This window comes from Eublepharis macularius, chromosome 6, assembly GCF_028583425.1.
Source record: "Eublepharis macularius isolate TG4126 chromosome 6, MPM_Emac_v1.0, whole genome shotgun sequence".
NCBI lineage: Eukaryota > Metazoa > Chordata > Lepidosauria > Squamata > Eublepharidae > Eublepharis > Eublepharis macularius.
The window spans coordinates 14,233,393-14,256,258 of NC_072795.1; the positions used below are offsets into that span (position 1 = coordinate 14,233,393).

The 22,866-nt window shown below is 44.7% G+C and overlaps 1 protein-coding gene across 1 annotated transcript in view; it reads left to right on the forward strand.

The window, feature by feature from the left end:
* The window catches only part of MCF2L2 (MCF.2 cell line derived transforming sequence-like 2), a 272,166-nt gene extending 257,450 nt beyond the window's left edge, over positions 1–14,716 (forward strand). Inside the window, exons 26-29 of the mRNA XM_054982756.1 lie at positions 11,027–11,145; positions 12,772–12,884; positions 13,650–13,753; positions 14,515–14,716. Coding sequence (XP_054838731.1) covers positions 11,027–11,145; positions 12,772–12,884; positions 13,650–13,753; positions 14,515–14,615 — 437 coding nt within the window. The 3' untranslated portion in view covers positions 14,616–14,716. The remainder of the gene's footprint in view (positions 1–11,026; positions 11,146–12,771; positions 12,885–13,649; positions 13,754–14,514) is intronic.
* Positions 14,717–22,866: the final 8,150 nt, after the last annotated feature.

Here is a 22,866-nt window from a genome sequence, read left to right on the forward strand (position 1 = left end):
CATTTTCTGTTTCTGTAAAGCCATTGTGTCATCATTTCCTTGCCTGTTCCACTGTTCCACATATGTCTGTCTGCCAAGTTTCATTCTGGAATGCGTTCTGGGAAAAAACATTCAGGTTGTACGATGTGTGTGTGTGTGGGGGGGACGACTTGGCACCGTCCATTAGTGCTACTGCAATCCAGCTCCTTTTCCACCTGTCACTCGTTTTCCCCTTTTGGCTTGCTGCATGTCATTGCTTGGCTTGCTGTTGCATCCTTTATGGCATGCTGATGTAACTGTATCCCCCAGCTGACGCCCAATTGGTCTTTCCTTTTCTAAATGGTTTTGAAGCAAGGAAGGGTGGGGGCTTGTTTCACAATCCCATCATACGACGCTGATTGATTACCCCCTCACACACTTTAACTACCCCTTTTATGAGAGATATTAGAGTAGTAAACACGATAGGTCAACCCAAAAATTTTTTCAGTGCATGTTTATGGAAGGGCAGAGAATGTTAAAGAATCAGAGTGAGTAATTCATTTAATAGGTCTGGCTCGTGTTTTTCTGCACCGCTGGTCGAAAGGTGAGCTCTTCCATTACTTCAGACAAAACTAGCTCTAATGCAAACTGAAAACCCACCCAGAATGCCCTATAATATCTTAGGCTTTTCTGGAGTGCTTCCTCTTCAAACCCAGAATTGTAACCAACAAGGCATTAATCTGTCAAATGGTGCCACCCAAGACAGCTGCTTATGGTGAGACTGGCAAAGTTCCAGGAAATAATCTACTTCATGTTTGGAATTTGCTTTCAATGAATTTACTGCAACAGGATTTTTGCAAAGGACAATAACTGATTCCGGGCCAATAATGCAACAGGGAGGACTTCAGAGCACAAGCACTAACACATACTGAGAGGCAAGCTACAATAGACGAATTACACGAGGAGGAGCACGTGAAGGGAGTGGCAATGTTAGCCAGGAAGCTGAGATTTAAAAGAGATCAGAAGGCTTTGTCAATGTCCCCTCTCTACAGAGCCAGGGAGATGGCTGCTCAGAAGGTATGTTTATTTCCTCTTTGCCTATTAGAAGGGGAGGTGAAACTGACAGAGCCGTCTGGAGGCAAAGAGGAAATTAACAAACCCTCTGAGCAGCCATCTCCCTGGCTCTGTAGAGAGGGGACATTGACAAAGCCTTCCGATCTCTTTTAAAACTCAGCTTCCCGGTTCACATTGCAACTCCCTTCACATGAGCATCCTCATGTAATTCATCTCTTGTAGCTTAGCTCCGATACACAGCAGAGAGAGAAAAACAACAAGAGGTAGACTGAACTGCAAGAGAAAATATTCAATAAGCCCTAAACATTGGATAATGCTCCACAGCCCCCCCCTAGGGTACAAGGGTGGACTAAACTATTTTTTCAGCGGTATTGACAGTTAACTAGAGTCTTCGAGTCTCTCTACACAAGACATCTTACACGAGGATGCTCAAGTGTAGGGAGACACTATGTTAGCCAGGAAGCATCATTTAAAAAGACAGAGCCAAAGGCTCCATCAATTTCAGCTCTCTATACAAGGGTAGTTTTAAAAGACAGAGCTGGCGGAGATTGCTCCTCAGAGGTTTTTTTAAAAAAAATTAAAATTTTATTTTTGAATTTTTTTAACAATAAACAACAACAGTAACAAAACAAATTTATAAGTAAATAACTATATAAACAGTAGGAATATAAACATATGCTCAAAACAGCGTATCAATTGCCTTTGGCAATATTTACAATACATGTGGGGAAAGCCAGCATAGGAACATAAAGCTTAATAAATTGCTATAACTTTAAGATCATCAGATATTGACTTCAGGTATTTGTTTTGCTTTTCCATATAATCCAGGAAAGACCACCATTTCTCATAGAAATTGGATTGGAAGTTCTGGTTCTCAGCAATTGAGATGCAGTTTGTGATTTTCTCCATTGTGAGAAATTCCCATATTTTGTTAACCCAAAGCTGTACTGTGAGTAGGACTTTGGATTTCCATGTCTTCGTGATTATGGCTTTAGCAGCACTTATCATAATTGAGGTCAAGTCTTTTCAGATTGTGAGGATGTCCTTATTTCCCCACAAATTAAGGAAAACGAGTTCAGGACATGGTTGAATGACATAACCTGTAATTTTCCCAATCATACTGAAAATCAAATTCCAATAGTGTGAAATCAGAGGGTTTGTTAATTTCATCTTTGCCTCCCCAAAGGCTCTGTCAATTTCATCTCCCCTTCCAGGAGGTGAAGATAAACTTAACAAACCCTCTGAGGAGCAATCTCTGCCAGCTCTGTCTTTTTAAACTACCCTTGTGAAAATAGGTGAAATTGACAGAGTCTTCAGCTCTGTCTTTTAAAACTATGCTTTCTAGCTAGCATTGCATCTCCCTACACTTGAGCATTCTCGTGTAGAAGGTGTCATGTGTAGAGAGACTCCTAGGCCGTTTTCACACTGCTTACCTTCCCTCGGAACGACCTGGAATGTCGTGCAAAAAATGCGGAAGATCGCATTTTCTCGTGCGAGATTTGCGCGACGTTGCATAAATCTCGCGCGAGAAAATGCAATCTTCTGTGGTTTTTGCGCGACATTCTGGGTCGTTCCAAGGGAAGGTAAGCAGTGTGAAAACGGCCTTAGTAGGCTGTCACTTCTCCAACAAGAACAAATTTGCCGTTTGAAGGGCACTGGAAATAATCTTGTAATACAGCCACTGCCATGAAATGTGAATACCATTTTTGTCCGGTGGTGACTAGTGAAGAAACCTGTTCAGTTCAAATCAGGGACTTGAAATCCTATTGACTAGCACCTAAGATGACACCTACACTTAGGGTTAACAAGTCCCGGTTGGAAAATTCATGGAGCCTGTGGACAGCAGGGTTTGGCCTCATTGAGGCATAATGCCATAGAGTCCACCCTCAAAATCAGCCATTTCCTCAAGGAGAACTGATCTCTGTAGTCTGGAGATCAATTGTAATTCCAGGAGATCTCCAGGATCCACCTGGAGGTTGGCAATTCCTTTCCTCCCAACCCTTGGCAAAGTTTTATAACAAGTTTTTAAGTTTTTGATTTTTTTGTTTTGTTCACACCACAGTTGAAGATCCTCCTCTTCTCATTCTGCCTTCACTAAGGGCCAAAGCATCCAATACGTGTGACACACGTCAATCATGGGTGCCCAACCTGTCTTCTAATACCGGTGAGGTCTCTTAAGTATGCAGTTAAAGCCACTCTTATCTCAATTCAATATATGTAATAAACAAAAGTGTGCAATTTCAATGTGTGATAAATAAATTGATTACATCAATTCCATTGAATTGGATTGATTGGATTGGATTGAACATACACAGACCACAACACATGAACTCAAATAAACTGTATATGTTCAATCCAGAGGAATGACAATGTATAATGGATGTGATGTAATCAATAATGGATATGATGTAATCAATTTATTTATCACACATCGAAATTGCATACTTTTGTGTATTACATATGTTGAGTTGAGATAAGAGTAGCTTTAATTGCATACTTAGAGAGCCTGTGTTTTTCTTTGTGTATTTTGCTTGCTCTCTCTTATTTAAGAGCCTCTGTTCTAGTCAGTGTTCTAATACCAATGATCAGGGAACCCACCTTCAAAGCATTCTTGCAGGTGAGTTCCCTCGATCACTGGTGTGACCACAAGCTGGGTCGGGCACCCGTGACTCGGCTCGTGTCACACATATTGGCTGTTTTGGCCCCTAGTCTGCCCTGATTTGGAAGAGCTGAAGCCCAAGAGCCCTGATTTTCGATTCATTCATTCGGAGTATAAGTGCAGTCCCCCATGCATGACACTCAAGATCTCCCAGCCTCCTTAGCAAGCAGGAATGCCCAGAAGGGGTCGCATGTCCTTTCTGTTGTCTCTTAAGTCGAATCGCAGCTGGCACACATTGCATAAACCATGCCTACTTCCTATCGCAGATGCTTTTGAGAGAACCCTGTTGGCTCAGGCTAAATGCGCCGTCGTTCCCTCTACGAGATCGGTACCTAGATCTGCTTCACAGACAGGTAAAAGGCATACGGTACTGGGAAAGAATACTGTACTGGAAATGCAATCCTTGTGCTGTGTGGAGCATACCCAAAGACGGAGGGCACAGTTCAGTGTGAGATCCTTCTGCGCTAATCCCAGCAAAATAAATGGGAGCTCTATGCACTTACATAGCATCTACTCGTTTCCCTGGAGCTTGAGCAGGAGAACTTCTCCATGGATCGTGCCCAAAGTGTTGGAATCATAATAGAAAACCTCTGCACTCCTTCAACATCAATTTTACGGTGCTTGCATTCAGCCCTTTGCATCTCTCTCTCTGTTATCATGTCCCTTTCTTTCTCTCCTCCCTGCATTGTAAATGTTGACTGGGAGCTCTTTGGGGCAGGGGCCTTTCTTTTGCTCATGTTACTCTGCAAAGCACTTTGTACACTTATGGTACTATATCAGTTATCATGTTGGTGATTTGCTCTATTGAAAAGATTAAAGGGATTCTCAAGCTAGGGCCCTGCAGAGTTTGGAAACAGAAACATTTAATTGATCTTCTGAGTACTGTAATGAGATGTGAGGATTTGGAAGAAAAAGATTTTTTTGGCCGGGGAGATTTTGAAAACAACAACAACAACACCCAGATGGTTTTAAGTTTCTGCACTACTGTAAAGGCTTTCAAAATTAAATATGAGGACCAAGCAACATGTCTCTGACATTTTCAGCTTTCCAAAAAAGCTGCTTTAAAGGCTACAGGTTAAAGTGGTAAACTGTCATGGGAAAGATGAGATTCTTAACCTTGTCCCCTTATTCCACATTTATGGCTGAAAACTGCGCTCTTAAGCTGTTATTTTGCCTTGCAGGGGAGAGGATACAAGTACCTGTTATCTCCCCCCTTGGAGAGAAAGAAGCAGCTCAGGGGGGAAGTAGTTCGTTTAAACAGAACCAATCATACAAGGGGAAAGGGTTCAGAGACCCCCCCCCCTCTGCTGCTGTTTCCTGCCTCCATTGGCAGCAGCGTCTGTGGCTGCCTTTTAGAAAACCAATGTCAAGGAGAAACAGTGGGGCATGCTGGGTAATTGGGCTCCACAAGGAGCCATGACAGGTATGTGGGATGTTAGGTATGTCTGGGCTTGCCAGGAGCCACTAGCTTGGTCACTCTGGCGAATAAGGACTGCCTCCAAGTTGACCAGGCAGAGAATCTGTTGTAAACTGGAAGAGAGTCACCAGGTGCTAGTAAAATCAAAAAGAGTCCAATAGCACCTTTAAGACTAACCAATTTTATTGTAGCATAAGCTTTCGAGAATCAAGTTCTCTTCGTCAGATGCCTGATACAGAGACTGGTCAAATACAGAAGAGGAGGAGAGAGAAGAGGCAAGGGGGAGGGTGCAATCAAAACATTCCTTTGCTAAATCAAAAAGAGTCCAGTAGCACCTTTTAAAGGTGCTACTGGACTCTTTTTGATTTTGCTACTACAGACTAACACGGCTAACTCCTCTGGATCTATTCCTTTGCTAGTTTATGTAAACATCTCCTTTTAGTGTGTGTATCAGTTGGCTTCAAAGGAGTTTGCCCTGTTAGTTTGTAGCAGCCAAACAGCTAGACCATCCAATTCCAATGCAGTATGGGCCTTCGATAAACTCAGCTCTCCTGCCAGATGCATCTGACAAAGAGATCTGTGGTTCCCGAAAGCCCACACCAGGTGCCACTGAGCTCCCCCAGACCCCACCTCTGTAAAGGAAAGGAAATCTGTTACCTGTGGTAATGTGATAACCATTCATAGTCCCTATTCAGTCCCAGCTTGACAGAGTTAGTTGCTAGTAAAACATCTGTGGTCTAATAATGTTTGCGGACAGAATATGTTGTGACATGTATTTGGTAGGAATTTAGGAGGCCAGGTCTGTGGCCTGGGACACAGGTGACAGACAAGCTCTAGACAACAACAACATTCAATTTATATATCACCCTTCAGGACAACTTAACACCCACTCAGAGCTGTTTCCAAAGTATGTTATTATTATCCCCACAACAATCACCTGTGAGTTGGGTGCGGCTGAGAGAGCTCCTAGAAGCTGTGACTGACCCAAGGTCATCTGGTTGTCTTCAGGCAAAGGAGTGGGGAATCAAACCTGGCTCTCCATATTAGAGTCCTGCTGCTCTTAATCACTACACCAAACTGGTTGTTGTGGATTTTCCAGGATGTATAGCCGTGGTGTTGGCATTGTAGTTCCTGACATTTTGCCAGCAGCTGTGGCTGGCATCTTCAGAGGTGTAGCACCAAAAGACAGAGATCTCAGAGAGATGTCGGCTATACAGCCCGGAAAATCCACAACAACCATTGCTCTCCGGCCGTGAAAGCCTTCCAGCCGTGAAAGCCTTCGACAATATACTACACCAAACTGGCTCTCTTAACGTTTGCATATTTAGCTGCTGAGATTGCCTTATCCTGAAGGTCCCCTCAGATGCTCTCCTTTAGTCACATCTGATGGTCAAATCATTCTGTCCAGTAGGATTGCCAACTTTGGGTTGGGAAATTCCTAGAGATTTGGAAGTGGAGCCTGGGGGATGGAGTTTGGGGAGAAGAGGGAACTCAGGGTGTATTGCCATAGAGCCCACCCTCCAAAGCACCCGTTTTCTCCAGGGGAACTGATCTCTGTAGTGTATAGATCACTTGCAATTCTGAGAGATACCCAGGCCCCACCTGGAAATTGGCAACCCTACTGGCCAGTATGAATATTGGGCAGTAGAAACAGCAGGTTTAATTGTCTGCCGTCCCTTCCAGGGCTCTCATTCCTTAAATCTTGTGTAAACACCTCTTTATATTACAAAGGAATGAGCAGAGTTTTCGCCCGCTCCAGTTTTTCCTATCACAATTTGCACCTTCGACAGGTGAGAATTTTGTTATTGTCGAAGTACCTAATGTATGCTAAATGGATTCCGACTAAGTCTTGGACAAAGAGGGTTGGATCCTGCAGGTTCATTTAACTAATGAAGACTTCCGCTGTTGCGAGCAGCTCTTCTTCCTGGCTCCTTCTGCACTTAGGGCTCAACTGCAGGTCAATTTCTTCTGTGTTTATTTTAATTTTTTATTTATGATTTATAGACCACTTTTCTCAGTGAGACTCAAGAAGGATTACAAAGCATAAAGACTTTTGCAAATTTAGCTGCTGAGATTGCTTTATCATAAAGGCAAAGAGTTTGGGGAGAGAGAGAGAGAGACTTTAACCCTTTCTTCTACTGCTATTTCCTTGCGGGAAAAGCTGCTTTTACCTAATGCTTGTTAAGTCTTGAGAAAGACTTTCCCTTTTAGGAGGCCACAAGATTGTCTTGCAATTTTCACTGCAACAGGCTAACCCAGCTACCCTTCCATAAATCTGTCACCTGAATAAGACTACGGGAGATGATTTACCCAATAAATCGAACATGGAATCTGGCTCAGGTCTCCTTCTTGAAGTACAGAAAGCATCTCTCTCTTGTGTTTTTTCATCCTCTTTGAGTTTGGGTCTGAAACTGGTCCTGTACTGAGAGTATTGTGGGCTCCCAAATGAAACTAAGTATCACCGGGTGACGCTGGAGATTCCAGGCCCAGAGACTTCAGTGACACCAACGTTATGGAGATGTTCTCTGGTAATCCCTTTCTGGCTGAGAAGGAGTGCATTAATGCATCTTGTGACTCATGCGTCTGATAGTTTTCCTTTCGAGATAGATGCTACGCTGCTGCATTTTAGGGAAATAAGTCTCATGCTTCTATGCACACTTCCCTGGGAGGGAGTCCTATTGCATCAGTGGCATTTACTTCTGACAAGATCTGCTGGTTTTGCATTGCAAGAGTTCTGTCTGTTCTTTTTTTTTAAAAGTTCTGTGCTGACAGCCAAACATTTAGGGCCAAACTACAAGTTATGTTTGTTGTCGGGTTTAGACCCAGTTCCCTCCTCCCCCAGCACTGTTGTCCCGAGCCCAGAGGAGTTGCTGGGGATTTAAAAATACTTTTCCCCACAGTTGCTGGAAGTCAAAAATTCCTCTTGGCCCAAGTGAGCAGAAGCAGGTCTTCCCTTGGCATTGACGTGGCAAGAGTAACGTTCCATAGGCAGGGGCTTTCAGCAGTATTCGAAACGAATATCCAGAGGTGAACGAGGATGAGATTTAGGAGTGTTTTTATTGTTTAATACGCAATCTATATCCCACCCCCACCGCCATTTTCTCTCTTTTAAAGTTTTTAGTTTGGCTGTATTAATGGGGGCATGGACGGAGATTACTACAAGGAAAGAGTGTTGGTGGAGCCCAGCCGTCCCCCACTCCCCGTATTGTTTTATTGTGAAGAAATGCCTTTAAGAATATAAAAAGCTTCCACACAAGCCAGACTCAGGTCCACATCTCTACACTCAGGATAGCAGTCAGCGCTCCCACCAAGAAATCTGCTCACAGTTCAGCAGGAGTGACAACCCATCTCCCACAGTCAGGGCTTTTTTTCTGGGAAAAGAGGTGGTGGAACGCAGTGGGTTGCCCTCAGAGAAAATGGTCACATGGCAGGTGGCCCCGCCCCCTGATCTCCAGACAGAGGGGAGTTGAGATGGCCCTCGGCACGGAAGTCAATCTAAACTCCCCTCTGTCTGGAGATCAGGGGGCGGGGCCACCTGCCATGTGACCATTTTCAAGAGGTTCCGGAACTCCGTTCCCCCGCGTTCCCCCTGAAAAAAAGCCCTGCCCACAGTGAATGCCCTCTTACTAGTACTCGCCAAAGCCCCTCATGAATTGTAGAGAATGTGGGGAGAGGAGCCTGCCTCCCATTCTATGTATTTAGTCAGTTTCTTGTAGCGTGTGGTAATTGTGGCTTAATTCTGATGGTTTAATTGCCACGTTGAGCATGTGGGAATGGGGGGCAGAATTTTTTAAAATAAATAAAAATGAAATCCACCTCGACTTTGCAGAAGGCAGAAGCGGTGCCAGAAACGTGCCTGTCTTTTGCCTTTTGCAAAAGCCCAGACCCAGTCTTCTCCCATTTGGCCAGAGACACCCCCTGTAATGATTTTAAGTAAATGGGTGCATGTGTCTTTAAATGCTTGGTGTGATATAGGTGAAGAGTGGGAGAGAAAGAGAGGGATGAGCAAGGGATATGATTGGTTGATGACTGAGAGTATGGGCGGAGTGAAGGCAGTTTTAGACTGAGAGCCAAGCTACAAGTGACGCCTGACACAGGTTGGACACTTGTCAGCTTCCCTCAAGTTTTGATGGGAAATGTAGGTATCCTGGGCCCTTTTCACACTACTTACGGGGAAGCACAATGACGCAGAACATCACGCTACAAACATGGAAAATCGCGTTTTCTCGCGCGAGATTTGCGCGACATTGCGCAAATCCCGTGCGACAAAACACGATTTTCCGCATTTGTAGCGTGATGTTCCACGTCGTTGCGCGTCCTCATAAGTAGTGTGAAAAGGGCCCTGGTCTTGCAGCTTGGCTCTCCGACTGCTGTCCAATGGACTTTTCAACTGTCACTTGTCCAACATTCCGCCAAGCTGCCTACATTTCCCATCAAAACTTGAGGGAAGCTGACAAGTGTCCGACCTGTGTCAGGCGTCACTTGTAGCTTGGCTCTGAGAGTTGAGAAATAACATTCAGTCAGGGAAAAGAGAGGCAAGCTGTGTGCTGCCTGAGCATGTTTAAGCATTTCTGTGAAAAATAGTCAAGAGAAAGCAGGCAAGCTGTGTGCAGCCTGAGTAAATTTAAGCAGTTCTGAGAGAAATATTGAGTGAGGAAAAGAGAGGCTAGCTGTGTGCTGCCTGAGCATGTTTAAGTGTTACTGAGAGAAATATAACCCATGTGGAAACCTGATCTGAGTATGTTTGTGAAAGAACATTCAGTCAGGCAAACAGTGTTTGAAGCCTTAGAAGAGATCTGTGTGAATGAGTTTAAGTGAAGTAACTTTAAGAACTGAGAACTACTCTTATGAAACCAATACGCTTCTTGAAGAAAAATAAAAGTTTACTTTGTTTTTGTTATATCCCGGAGTATCTGTCATTGCTATATCCCATTCCTATCCTCAGGGCCACATAGAACCATGAAGGAGCCTGACGCTTGGGCACGTTACTAAGGGGAAAATCTAAATAAAATATTTTGGAATATAATATTCCTGGTGGCAGCAATCTACCCAGAGGGTGTAAGGGAAAGATTAAAGGCAAAATCTACCCAAAAGAGAGAAGGGGTCGTAACACCCCCAAATAATGGTTGGCTAGTACTCCGTGGCAAAATATATGTTCTTTATCTCAGAATTTTTTTCTTAAGTCTAGCAAGGCAATCAGCATTTTGAAGCTCAAGTCGGCTCGATCTTTTATCATGCTGAACCAAAATTGTGGTTCTGCAGCTAATTCAAAATACCAGGTACTAGAATATATTTGCTAACTGTTCCAGCCCACATTTCAGTCCCATATTCCTTATATTAGAAGACCAGCGTGAGATGGTAACTGCAGGTTCAGTTGGGGCAGCAGAAAGCCCAATGTCAAATTCTTGCTCAGCTATGGAGTAGGAAAAGGCATGGTCTGTACAGATGTTTCTACACCAATGGTTTTTCAGGTGATCAGTGTCCTAGACATGATAGAGGGGGACAATCACAGGGGGCAATTCTCATTTCAATTGCAACCGGTCTAAACAAATCTGGATAGAAAGCCAACATTAATCGATCAACTGACACACATTTGTCTTGGTTGTTCGCTGGTACCCCTTGAGATGAGCCAACTGAGGCCGTGGTCTGGAAGGAGTGGTACTGAATGCTCAGGTCTCGGCATAAGCACCCTCCTGTATCCTCCTGACCTGGCTTGGCTTACCTCACAGGGTTGTTGGGAAAAGAAGCTGATGCCCGGATCAGAAGTGTAATACATGGAGCTCTTTGAAGAGGGAGCCAGTCTGTCCTGAGCAATTAATTTCGGGGGCGGGGGCGGGGCAGGACTTCCATGCAATGATAGAAGTACAGCTGAAATGTGATCAAAGAGCTAATGCCAGTCACCTTGTTCCTTTGTAAAGGTTGGCCCAGTAGGCAGATGCCTTCGCTAGACACCTTTGAGGATTTTGAAGCTATCCCGTCCAGTGCGGAGGAGCTGTCCAACTCTTCGGATATGGAGGAAGAGAGCCAGCCAAACTATGTATGTCAGAGCCTCGAAAGCTGCACGCTGCCATTTTTTATATCCCCATAAATGTGCTCCATGCTGGGCCTAAACCCTGAAGGGGATTTAGTTTTGCTTTTTCCCAACGTGCAGGAAATGTTTCAAAATGTCAGATTCAGTACTGACAAAATGTCTCTTGATTATTTCCTTAAACCAGAATATTTTAAATGCTAGGGTGGGGTTGAGGGCTGTCCCGGCTATCTCTGTTGAATGATTTTGACTTCAAGCTTGCTCCATCCCAATGGATCAGAGCAGGTGACAGTCAGGCGGTTTGGAAGCACAACCCGTGAATGAATGCCTTGCATACAAGAGAGCCCAGATTGGTCCCTGTCATCTCCAGTTCAAGGATTTAGAATCATAGAATCATAGGGTTGGAAGGGATCTCCAGGGTCATCTGGTCCAACCCCCTGCACAATGCAGGAAATTCACAACTACACCCTCCCCCTCACACACACACACACACAGTGATCCCTGCTCCACGATAGCAAAAAATCTCCAGGATCCCTGGCCAAACTGGCCTGGAAAAAATTGCTTCCTGATCCCAAAGTGGCAACCGGCATTACCCTAAGCGTGTAATAAAGGGCCATGAAAACTAAACACTGATGTAGCCCTTCCTGCCCTCCCTCTCATGATCTGCCCAGGTTCACAGAATCAACATTGCTGTCAGATGGCCATCTAGCCTCTGCTTAAAAACCTCCAAAGAAGGAGAGCCCACCACCTCCTGAGGAAGCCTGTTCCACTGAGGGACCACTCTAACTGTCAGGAAGTTCTTCCTAACATTTAACCAAAAGCCCTTTTGATTTAATTTCAAGCCGTTGGTTCTAGTCTGAGCTTCTGGGGCAGCAGAAAACAACTCCGCGCCATCCTCTATATTGCAGCCCTTCAAGTACTTGAAGATGGTTATCCTGTCACCTCTCAGTCGTCTCCTCTCCAGCCTAAACATACCCAGCTCCTTCAACCTTTCCTCATTGAACTTGGTCTCCAGACCCCTCACCATCTTCTGGACATGTTCCCGCTTGTCTGTATCATTCTTAAATTACGGTGCCCCAAACTGAACACAATTTGGGGCAGCAGACCAAGGAAGGGTCATGGGAGAGACCTTTTCTGCTTGAGATTTGGAGATCCACTGCCAGTCAGAATAGACAATGTTCTAACTTCATGTAAGGCCACTTCGCGTGCTGCTATAGTCTGCCATTTCAGCATGCAAGGGCAGGAACTAGTATTGAATGAAAAATTAAGATCCTTCAAGATGACAAGGACGGTCTTGGTCCATACTTCCTCGTTCGTTAGGAGAGGTTTTCCTTTGCATCTTTAACCAGTTTGCTTGATTAAATGCGAGAAACTGCCATGAATTAGAGGCTTTCTGTAGCAGAACCCATCCTGTTGAATGACCCACCACGGCAGATTAGACCTGCCCCATCCCTATACAGCGTCTCCTTCAAGTCATCTGCCGGATAAGAAATGGGCTGGCTCTTGTTAAGCAGCTGTCTCTGAAATGCATGCCTTGGGCCTTCTAGAGGAATACCATTTTTTTCTTTCCTGCCCCCCCCAACCCTATACCCTCCCTCTGTAATAATGCCATATGCTCTGTCTCATTTGTTTTAGGGATCCAATCTTTACCGGGTAGAAGGCAGTTATGACACCTGTTTCCCTGATTCCCTTACACTAGAGGATGGAGATTTAGTTCAGTTCATACAGGAAGGTGAAGATGGACAATGGTAAGTAGGGCACAGCATTGGTAAATCTGGGTTGGGAAATTCCTGGAGACTTGGGGGTGGAGCCTGAGGAGGGAAGGGTTTGGGAAGGGGAGGGACCCCAGTGGGGAATAATGCCATAGCAAAACAGCCATTTTCTCCCTGTCATAGATCCAGAGGAGTTAGCCGTGTTAGTCTGTAGTTGCAAAATAGTAAAGAGTCCAGTAGCACCTTTAAGACTAACCAACTTTATTGTAGCATAAGCTTTCAAGAACTACAGCTCTCGTCGTCACCTCCTGTCCTACAGGGCAGGCAAATGGCACGGGCGGCCTCACAGCCCCCCATGCTGCCATTTGCCTGCCCCACAGGACAGGGGGCATGTAGCAAGCCGGCCACCCCCTGTCCTGTGGGGCAGGCGAAAGGCAGCGCGGGGGGCTGTGAGGCTGCCCATGCTGCCGCCCGTGCACTCCCAGCAGCTGGCAGCTGCTCCCGGTGCCCCCTCCCTGGTGGCGCCGGGGGCAGACTACCCCCCCTGCCCCCCCTCGATCCGGCCCTGAGTTAAGCACTCAGAGCCCCAGCATTTGCACACAGATATGGGAACAGGCCTTCCTGCACTAGGGTTTTGTTTTTTAAGATCAAGAGTCCAGTAGTACCTTTAAGACTAACAGAATTTGTGGTTGGTTATGAGCTTTCGTGAGTCACAGCTCACTTCTTCAGATCTTTTTTAAGATGGCAGCCATGGTCACAGAAAGAAGGGAGAGACTGTGATAATTTCCTTTGCATGTTCAGGTTAGTGAAGAAGCTGGTTTCTGAGAAAATGGACTGGGTCCCTTCCACCCTGCTCCAGCCAGCAGAGGGGGATGCCCGCAACATTCGCAGACACAGCAACGCAGGTAAGGCCAGGTAGAGTTCAAGAGCGACCTTTTCATTTTTGTTATTTTACGAGCAGGCCCTCATAAGAAATGTGCAGAGGGAGGGAAATCATAGGTCCGCTGGACCTGGCTTTCTCCTTTCTACACCAGTTTGGTGTAGTGGTTAAGAGCAGCAGGACGCTAATCTGGAGAACCGGGTTTGATTCCCCACTCCTCCACTTGAAGCCAGCTTGGGTCAGTCACAGCTCTTTCAAGGCTCTCTCAGCCCCACCCACCTCACAGGGTGATTGTTGTGAGGATAATAATAGCACACTTTGTAAACCGCTCTGAGTGTGGTATTAAGTTGTCCTGAAAGGCGGTGTATAAATCAAATGTTGTTGTTGTTATTTATTTCTTCTACCAATTCAGACTAGATAAACTGTCCCTTACAGACCTTCACTCTGCAGGCTGATGTGCTTTTCGATTCCATTTCTCAAAGGGTTTTAGATATGAGCTAGCCTGATGGGCCATTAGTTGCCATTAAGGAATCACCAATTGCTTACCATCACTTAGCACGCCAGACAAGAACCTCAAGTGAGGGCTCTTTCAGCTGCAGGAGCAACAGCGAAGCAAAGTTAACAAGACAGCAGAAATAGGGGAAGAGTGTGGAAATAAACAGTGGCAAGGGATGGAAGCAAAGGTACATGGGGTTAGGTTTAAAAGCTAAAAGCATCTCAGGGCGCGTTCCCAGTTTGCCTACCAGGGCAACCCTGGTACTCAAGACCCGTGCGTTCCTCTTTCAGATGCCTACGGTGGTACTCGCAGCACCACTCACACGAGCTCCGAGAGGAAGGGGAGTGATCTGGCTAGAAGCTTAACAGCGGAACAGAAAGCCGGGAGCTGAAGACTCTTGGAAACATTTCCTCAGGACTCCACCCTCTCCTCTGCTTCCTGGCAGATGCTGGATCAACGCGCCTTTCCCGCAAGCTGTGGACTTCAGAGCTCTGTGAAATTTCATCAGCATGGAAATACATTTTTTATAAAGAAATCAAAAGCCTTGATGAGCTAGAAAACCTGGAGGACAATTTAAAATTCAAAGGCCTCAAAGCGATCTTAGTGTTTGACTCATACACCCACCACGTACACTTTTTTTAAAAACACTGTTTTCTGAACCGTTGGGTGGGGTGTTGCCTAAATTAGGCTATCAGCAGAGTGAAAGGTTTCTATGCCTCTTGTGGTTTTGGTTGAATGCTGAATTACTTAAGGAGAGGTCTGTGGATATCTCCCCCCCAGCCCTACCCCAATGAGGTCCCATTGCAGAGAAACTCTCAAATGTCTCCATTCCTTTATCACTGCTGCTCAGTCTCCCCTCAGTTTCCCTTGGGTAGATCGTTGCCACGCTTGGTCATCTCAAGACAATCATCAGTAGCAAGAACTACAAATTAGGTCAGGTGATGGTCTAGAAGATACAACTGCAGGATCCAAGGTTACGCTTTTGACCATAGCCTGTCTGAAGTGGTATCTGGTAATAGAGGGGCATCCTTTGGGTAAAGAACGGGGTGAGTTAGGTAAGGATAATCAGCAGCCAAGTGAAGGTAGTTCTGGGGTATGTTTCCAGCATCAAGAGGCTGCCTCTATTTCTCCCAGTGTGCAATCACACCCCGTTACACTCGATGCTGCAATTCCCTTTGATGCTGTTCTTATACTTGAGTAGAGCACATGGTGAACCATGTTGTCTTCTGGGTTCTGGAATAGGGTCTGTGCCCTACCCAACACCCTCTTATATGATATCCCCAAAATGTGTAGGTACGTGCAGACAGACCACCCCCTCCTTTGCACCGATTGTGTGGTTGTGTTGAAGCCTTGTTGCCATGGTATTTTAAAAAAGACAGTGCCAACTCTCTGCTGTTCGTGGGACAGCAAGAGTACCAAGGGGTGGGGGGGGGGAAGAAATGTGTGTGTTTTGCATGAAGGCATTTGGACAGCGATGGGGAAAATTAGATCCCGCAAAGCTGCTCTTAGTGTAATGTTCAAAAATAATGTTGATCTAGGAATAGGGGTAGTCAGTGAGCGATACTGTAGATACGGCTTGGAAATGGAGAGGAAGCCAGAGGAAGCATTTTGCTCCATGACCCCGAAGCAGCTGCATCAATTCGAGAGGCACTCCGGATGCCTAGTAATGGTGCACAGAATTATGGGAATGCTGCTCTCATGCTCTCCACTGCTTTGTATGGTCCTCAAAGTATTACCACCCGAAATAACAACATGGGATGCGTGTGCAATTGAAGTGATCCTCATGGTGCCATGGACAAAACCCAGAATTTATAGTTTTATTCCTTTGCACTGCCGTATTGGGTTGAAATCATAAGCTATTTTCCCCAAGAATTTGTCAATACGACGATGAATTCTGCTTCTAAGCATCTGTTCCTCGTTTTAGTTCTTATGATTGAGCATCTACATAACACTTTTAGTATGCAGAATCTTTATGTGAAGGTGGCCACATTTCATTCCGTTTCTTTACCAAAACTCCACCTAAGGTCAACAGATGCACACCACTTCAAACTGCAGGTGGGGAAGTGATCCACGCTCATCTGTATGTGTGTGAACTAAGTCATCTACGAACCAGTAATGCACACCTATCGGGTTGTCTGTGATTGCTGGAATCATAACAGTCTGTTTCAGAAGCCAAGATAATGAGACTTTAGAGAAATGACCTAAGTATACACGTACTTCTGGTTCACGTGCTACTTCCTTCACTCAAATGTGAGAATCCCAAGCCAAAGGGAGATTTTTGTAACAAAATTTCAGCCAGGAAGCCAAATATAATTCCTTAGCCCTTATCCAAAACAGGGTACTTGTTTGCAGAGTGATGCAATACTCAGTATATCGGAAAGTCTTCTAGCCTGTAGTCCTACATAAACTATGGGAGGAATCCTAAGCAGGTTTACTCAGAAGTAAGTCCAACATTATTCAGTGGGACATACTAGCAGGACGTTGTCCTTAGGACTGCAGCCTATATCCTCTTTCCCATATTTTTCTCATTCCAAGGAGCCTGGAAGCACGATCTTTTCTATTAACAGAAACTGATTTTGAAGGTGTTCTCTAGAGATACTTCCTGAATTCAGACTTCATGATTCGCTTCAGAGAACAGCAACTGTCCATGTTCCTAGTCCTTCTTGCCACGATGCAAAAATTTGCTGCCCCAGTTGCTTCTTTTTAAACTTCTGTGTGCTGCTTTCATTTCCCTAAACCATGGGAAAGTGTGTTGTTGGTGTTGGAAAGGAGAAAGATTCAATTTTTCTAAGATTCGCGCCTGTTAGAGATTCTGATGCACAGTCAAGAGTGTGAAGAGTCTCCTTTGGGATCTTTGAATGGTTCCATGCTGGGCTTTCTCCTAATTGTTTCTTGCGTCAAGCGTTTAATTTGCTGCTGAGATTCTCCTGGCCTGAGTGTAGACAATCTTTTTTTAAAAATCCTCATAATTTATTATCATAAATTATTCCAACAATCCTCTTTATATTTTGGTGAAAGAGTGGATTTTAGGTGTTTGTTATGGACAATAATTGAGGGGTGTCCCCCCAAAGGACCAACTACAGCGATGGAGTTCCTGGTGCGGAAGCAGGCTTCCGTATGGATGGCGTCTGTATACATATTGTGGTGCTCCTTTCCGAGCCCCATCAAACAGGCTGGAGGGCTCGTTTGATGTGCCATTAGTGTTATACTACACAGGGTGTGTGTGATGAGAGCTAGCCTTAAAATTTCAGCTTCTGCATTGTTTTTTAAAAGCTCTTTTCTGAAAAGATTTCCAATTTTTGTTCCGCAACAATCTGGAAAATGGGTTTGTAGACCCATTTTTTGATGTTACACCAACTGATGGGAGACATCTCTGCTGAGTCAGAATTCCAAGCAACAGCACAGAAGGGGATCCAAACCAATGTTTATGATTTGGTTTACTGAGGACCTGGAGATGGGTCCCTTTCAAGGTGTCTGGCCATTTTGTAAACAGATTTTCTGGAGGGGAAAATGAATCCTAGGGTAAAGTTGGCCTTACTTGAAGAACAGTGATTACGAGATCATGGCTTGGATCCCACGGAAAATGTCAGCTGATGAAAATATCTACTTGCTTGCTCCCCCCCATCCCTGCTCCAGTTTACATGGCCCCTTGAAATGCTGCTCTTTCGAGACGGAACCTCAGAAAAAGCTTGAAGGGGGGATTAGAAGTCTGCTGTGGGGGAGCTGGCAACTAGACATGGGCACAAACGGGGAAAAACCCCAAACACCCTGTTTGTTATTCGGTGCCATCCACAAACAATGAACAACGAACATGAACTGTTCCCGGACATGTTCGTTGTTCGTGGGCGCCAGAACCCTCCCAACCCCAACCCTACCCACTTAGCCCCCCTCCCCTCAAACCCACTTACTTGGCCCTTTAAAGATCCCTTTAAACTATCAGCTGGCAGGTGGCAGAGGGGGATTCCCCCCTGCCACCTGCCAGCTGATAGTTTAAAGGGCCCTTTCCTGCCACATGCAAAGGGCAGGGCCCTTTAAACACCCCACAAACTGACCTTCCCAATGTCCAATGCCTACAAAATTTGCAGGGGACATAGTCCTCACTGTCCTCTGAAGACCCCCCCCCAAGTTTCAGAGAGATTGCACCCCGGGAAAGGCATGATCCACGGGTCTTCCCCTTTGCTGTCATTTTCTCTTCACAGTGGCAAAAACGGGACTCTCTGCTGGAAGTACTTTGAAGGGTTAAAGCCAGAATGAAAGCCAGAAGGAGTTCAGACAGAGTTCAGTCCCTCCCTGCCTCCGGTTGCCAAGGGGATTGATTGCAGCAGGTGCCAAACTGTCTAGCTTGTGGAACGGCTGCCAACGACCACCTGTTCGTTTAGGATGGGGCCTCACAAACAGCTTGTTCGAGAACAGCAGATAAGGCTGTTCGTTGTTTTTTTCTGTTCGTAATGCTGTTCATGCCCATGTCTACTGGCAACTCCCCCCTTCCATCAGCAGAAACACTATGCAGGATTCAACCCATTATGCTCAATCTACCACTTTAAAACTAAAAATAAAAAAATGCATGTGTACTGCTCATCGATACTTCGAAAAACCAAAATCTTAAAATATTATTTAAATGCAGATGGGTAAGACATATACGCATTTGGTTTTCAGTTTTAAAGCAGCAGCATGCATCCTTGCTCTCCTTTGGAAAACTCTGGAGCGTAAATCAGACAGTCTTGCTGAAGTTTCTAGAGATTCTTATCAAGCGTAAGTTTAAGCCTTGCACGCTGTACTTTTATAAAGCCATCAAATGCACACTTCTTGGTATTCTGAAGAACTACGGAAGGCACTTCAAATTTCTCTTAAAAGCAGCCAGTACTGAAGACGTCACATTTCTTCTCTCCAACGATTGTTTTATCCACAATGTGTCATTTTAACCTTAATTTTGAGGGTAACAGTGCTATTTGTAGTTTGTGGCTCATGAAAGACAGACAGAGGACAGACCACAGGAACTGAACTTCTCTCTTTATCGTATCAGGACCGGATGTATGAATGTACCGCGAAATGAGTATGCGTGAAGCTGGACTTTCTGTATATAGACCACTATGAACTGTGTAAAACCAACCCTTTGTTCAGACTTTATAAAAATTATAAATACTGTATTACAAAGCGGCCTGAAAAATAACTTTTTAAGCACCATTTGTCATCTTTAAAATGCATAAGTGGTACAAATCAAGCTACTCCGGAGGTGGTTTTACACTCAGCTGAGACATATTTCACTTGGGTGAAATTCTTTCCCACTGTCAGCGTGGGTGTCTGGAAGACAGAAATGCTGGTTTGAATATGGCTGGATCAGATTCTTAAATGATTTGATTGATGGCCATGAAGGAAACGGACTTTGCAGCTGTCAGACCTGTGGCTAGATAATGTCTATACTCCAGACTACCTTCTGCAATCAGACAAGAGTCCGTTGTTTTCAAAAAGTTTACTGAAGAAAGTATTCATTATAGTCCACTGGCCTAGATACAATATCCAGGCTGGTACACGTGTATTGTTACGAATGACAGGCAAAGCATTAGGTACAAAGTATCAGATCCCAGCAGACCCAACCTCCCCCCATAGTTCTCAAAACAATCCCTTTGAAGCTGAGAAAGCGAAAGTTTCCCAAGGCTGGAAAAACGATAGCCAAAACAATCCTCTTCTGTGAGATAGCTGCTGGGAACATCTTGGCACCTGTGAACAAAGCACTTAGAATACTGAAAGAATTAATACGGAGTCTCTTTGGTTGTAACCAAAGAGACTCCATATTAATTCTTTCAGTAACAAACGTGGCAAACTCAATGGCCTGTGCCTATGTGACCGTTTAGCCAATTGTTTCACCGCATGAAGCATGAAATCAACTTTTTGCATATGTATGTTTTCACCCAGCTAGATCAAGTTCTATTCCCCTCTTGCTGTTGCTAGCTAAACAATCACCCCTCAACAAGTGATTTAGACAGTTAAATCAGTCACAAATCTTATGAATCAGTTAAAACAAATGCCGAGTTGTAACAACAACAACATTCAATTTCAAAAAAAGAACCCTACCATTCAGAGTTCATTTAAGTAGTCCTTAGTGGCTTTACTATCTATTTGGATTGGCAGGATTTCCGCACATACGCAATTTTTGGGGGAAAAAACCTGAGGAAAACCTTGGTAGGTGTTTGAATGGTTGAGTGCTCGGTTAAAGATACTTGGTGATTAGTTTATGTCTGATTGTAGCAGTTGAACAAGGTAAGTTTGACTGTCGAACAAAATCCAAGGCATCTCTAGTAAACAACAGCCAGTAACAAATTCCTTTCTGAGGATCTAGAGTCTACTCACACGATCGTTTCAATTGGGTGTAGTACAGGCAAAGCCTTTCTGATTTCCCCGGTCTCCCACTTCAGCTCGTGATAAAATGCGGGTCCAGCCACACACAGGATAACAGCTCCCAAGCCCTTTGTTGTGAACACCATACTCCAAGCATGCACCACTGCAGTGTTAATTCTTCAGTTCTCTGCACACCTGTGATGGGTTTGTTACAAGCTGAAAAGTCTGACACTCAGCAAAAGATTCTTTTCTCCCACCAAGCGCCAAAACGGTTGGACTAACCGACATATTGTAGCATTGGCTTTTCTGAGTACTTTACCTCATGCATTATGTGTTGAGTAAGTTGTGAGGATGTCTCCTCAGATGCGGTGATGGACAATCCAAGTTAGCATGCTGACTATTTAGCATGCAAGGAAGTAGAGCCAGTTAGAGGAAAACAAAATCATTAACAGAGGTGCATAGAAAGCAAGAGATTGCCAGTGCCCTAAATACATGCTGGTGGGAAGAGAGGTGGGACAGAGAAGGAGCAAGGAACAGCCTAAGGATTGTGTTTGGGGAACAAAGAAACAATATTCGGCATAGACACATAGATCCTTTGTGCCGCCCCCATCCAGAGAAGCACGCAGCTCTACCAGATCTTGAAGCTTCTGGGACAATTTGCTGTTCTTCACACATCCTACCTGTGGTCAGGCAGGATGGGACCAAAACCACACACCCACTCCTATTTCCAGCAAACACATTAACTAGCTGCCCTACATTGTTACATCCTGCCTTTGGGTGAATCTGCTCTTCTAGCTGTGGTTACCCAGCCACGTGGCCTTGGTCCTCAGGGCTGCGTCTGGAACGCCATCTTTAATTGTTTCTCTACACACAGTCCTCCTACAGAGCAAACTAGAGTTGCCATCTAGAACATTGGCAATTAACAGGATATTAAAACAGAAAGGTCCCTCACCTGGATAGCCCAGGCAAGTCTGATCTCATCAGATCTCAAAAGCTAAGGAGGGTCGACCTTGGTTAGTAATTGGGATGGGAGACCTCCAATGTAGACCGGGGATGCAGAGGTAGGTAATGGCAAATCACCTCTGTTAGTCTCTTGCCTTGAATACCACACTAGGGGTCACCATAAATTAGCTATGACTTGATGGCACTCTCCACCAAAACAAAAAGGTAGGACAAGTGTGACACATATATGCAGCAATAACAACAATAGCAGCATCCGTATATACTGCCCTTCTGTACAGATTAGTGCCCACTCAGGGTGCTGAACAAAGTCAGTGGTGATCTTATCCCCACAATACAGCTGGGGACGGGAGGAGCAGCTTGCCCAAGGCCACCTGCAGAGTTCATGGCAGAAGTGGGATTCAAACCAGCAGTGCTGATTTGCAGCCAAACCACTTAACCACTATGCTACAGCAGCTCAAAGGAGCACCTGCACAAAACCGAAAACATAAAGGGAAAATCATCTTCTTGCTCAAGCATATGTAACGTTCTGCAAAGGCATTAAAATTACAGGTTAAAATACCAGTATTCGTTGCAAATAGAGCAGCGCATCAACGTCCCATATTAGATTGTGATTTGCAGTATAGAACATTTTCCACTAGAGGGAGACAGAGCTCCTGAGAAACACAGAATTTAATAAGGGCTAGAAAGATTTTAAACGATCAAAAAGAGGCATCGGACTCTCATTCTTCGAACTCCATAAATTCGAAATCCCAACACCGAAATTTTTCTGGGCTGCAACCAAGGAAGCTGGTCCTTGCATTTTGATTTCAGTCTGTGTCCCCGAACTTCCCCATTTCCCATAACTGTGAACTGCTGCTTTTCAGAACTTTTGATTAAAGCAGAAAAGCAAGAAAGCTCCCATCTGAAAATGCATCCGTTTTATTTTTTTAAAATGTAATTAACAAAAAATGAAGAGATTGCTAGTAATGAAAGATCTGTGAACTGTTACATATACTCCAGTTGTCTTTATTTGTCATGCACAGTTCCTAATCTCTGGTGCCTGCCCTATTTATTTATTTATTGCTATGTTGGCCTTTGGGAAGCCAAACTGGAGCATAAGAAGAACAATTAATCCCCTTCGCAAATCTCCCCCTCCACACTTTTGTAGCCTCTCAAGGGCTAGTGTGGGCCTTCCTTGTCTACTTCTGAGTTTTTTCCTTTAAATGACTCTCAGCTGCTCTTAATATTTCATGCTTTCTGCACTGTGCTTGTTCCTCGACAAGCTATTTAGAAGATGGTGTTGGATGCTTGGTACATTTGTACACTTCGGTATCTGAAGCAGTATTGAGGATTCTCAAGAAAAC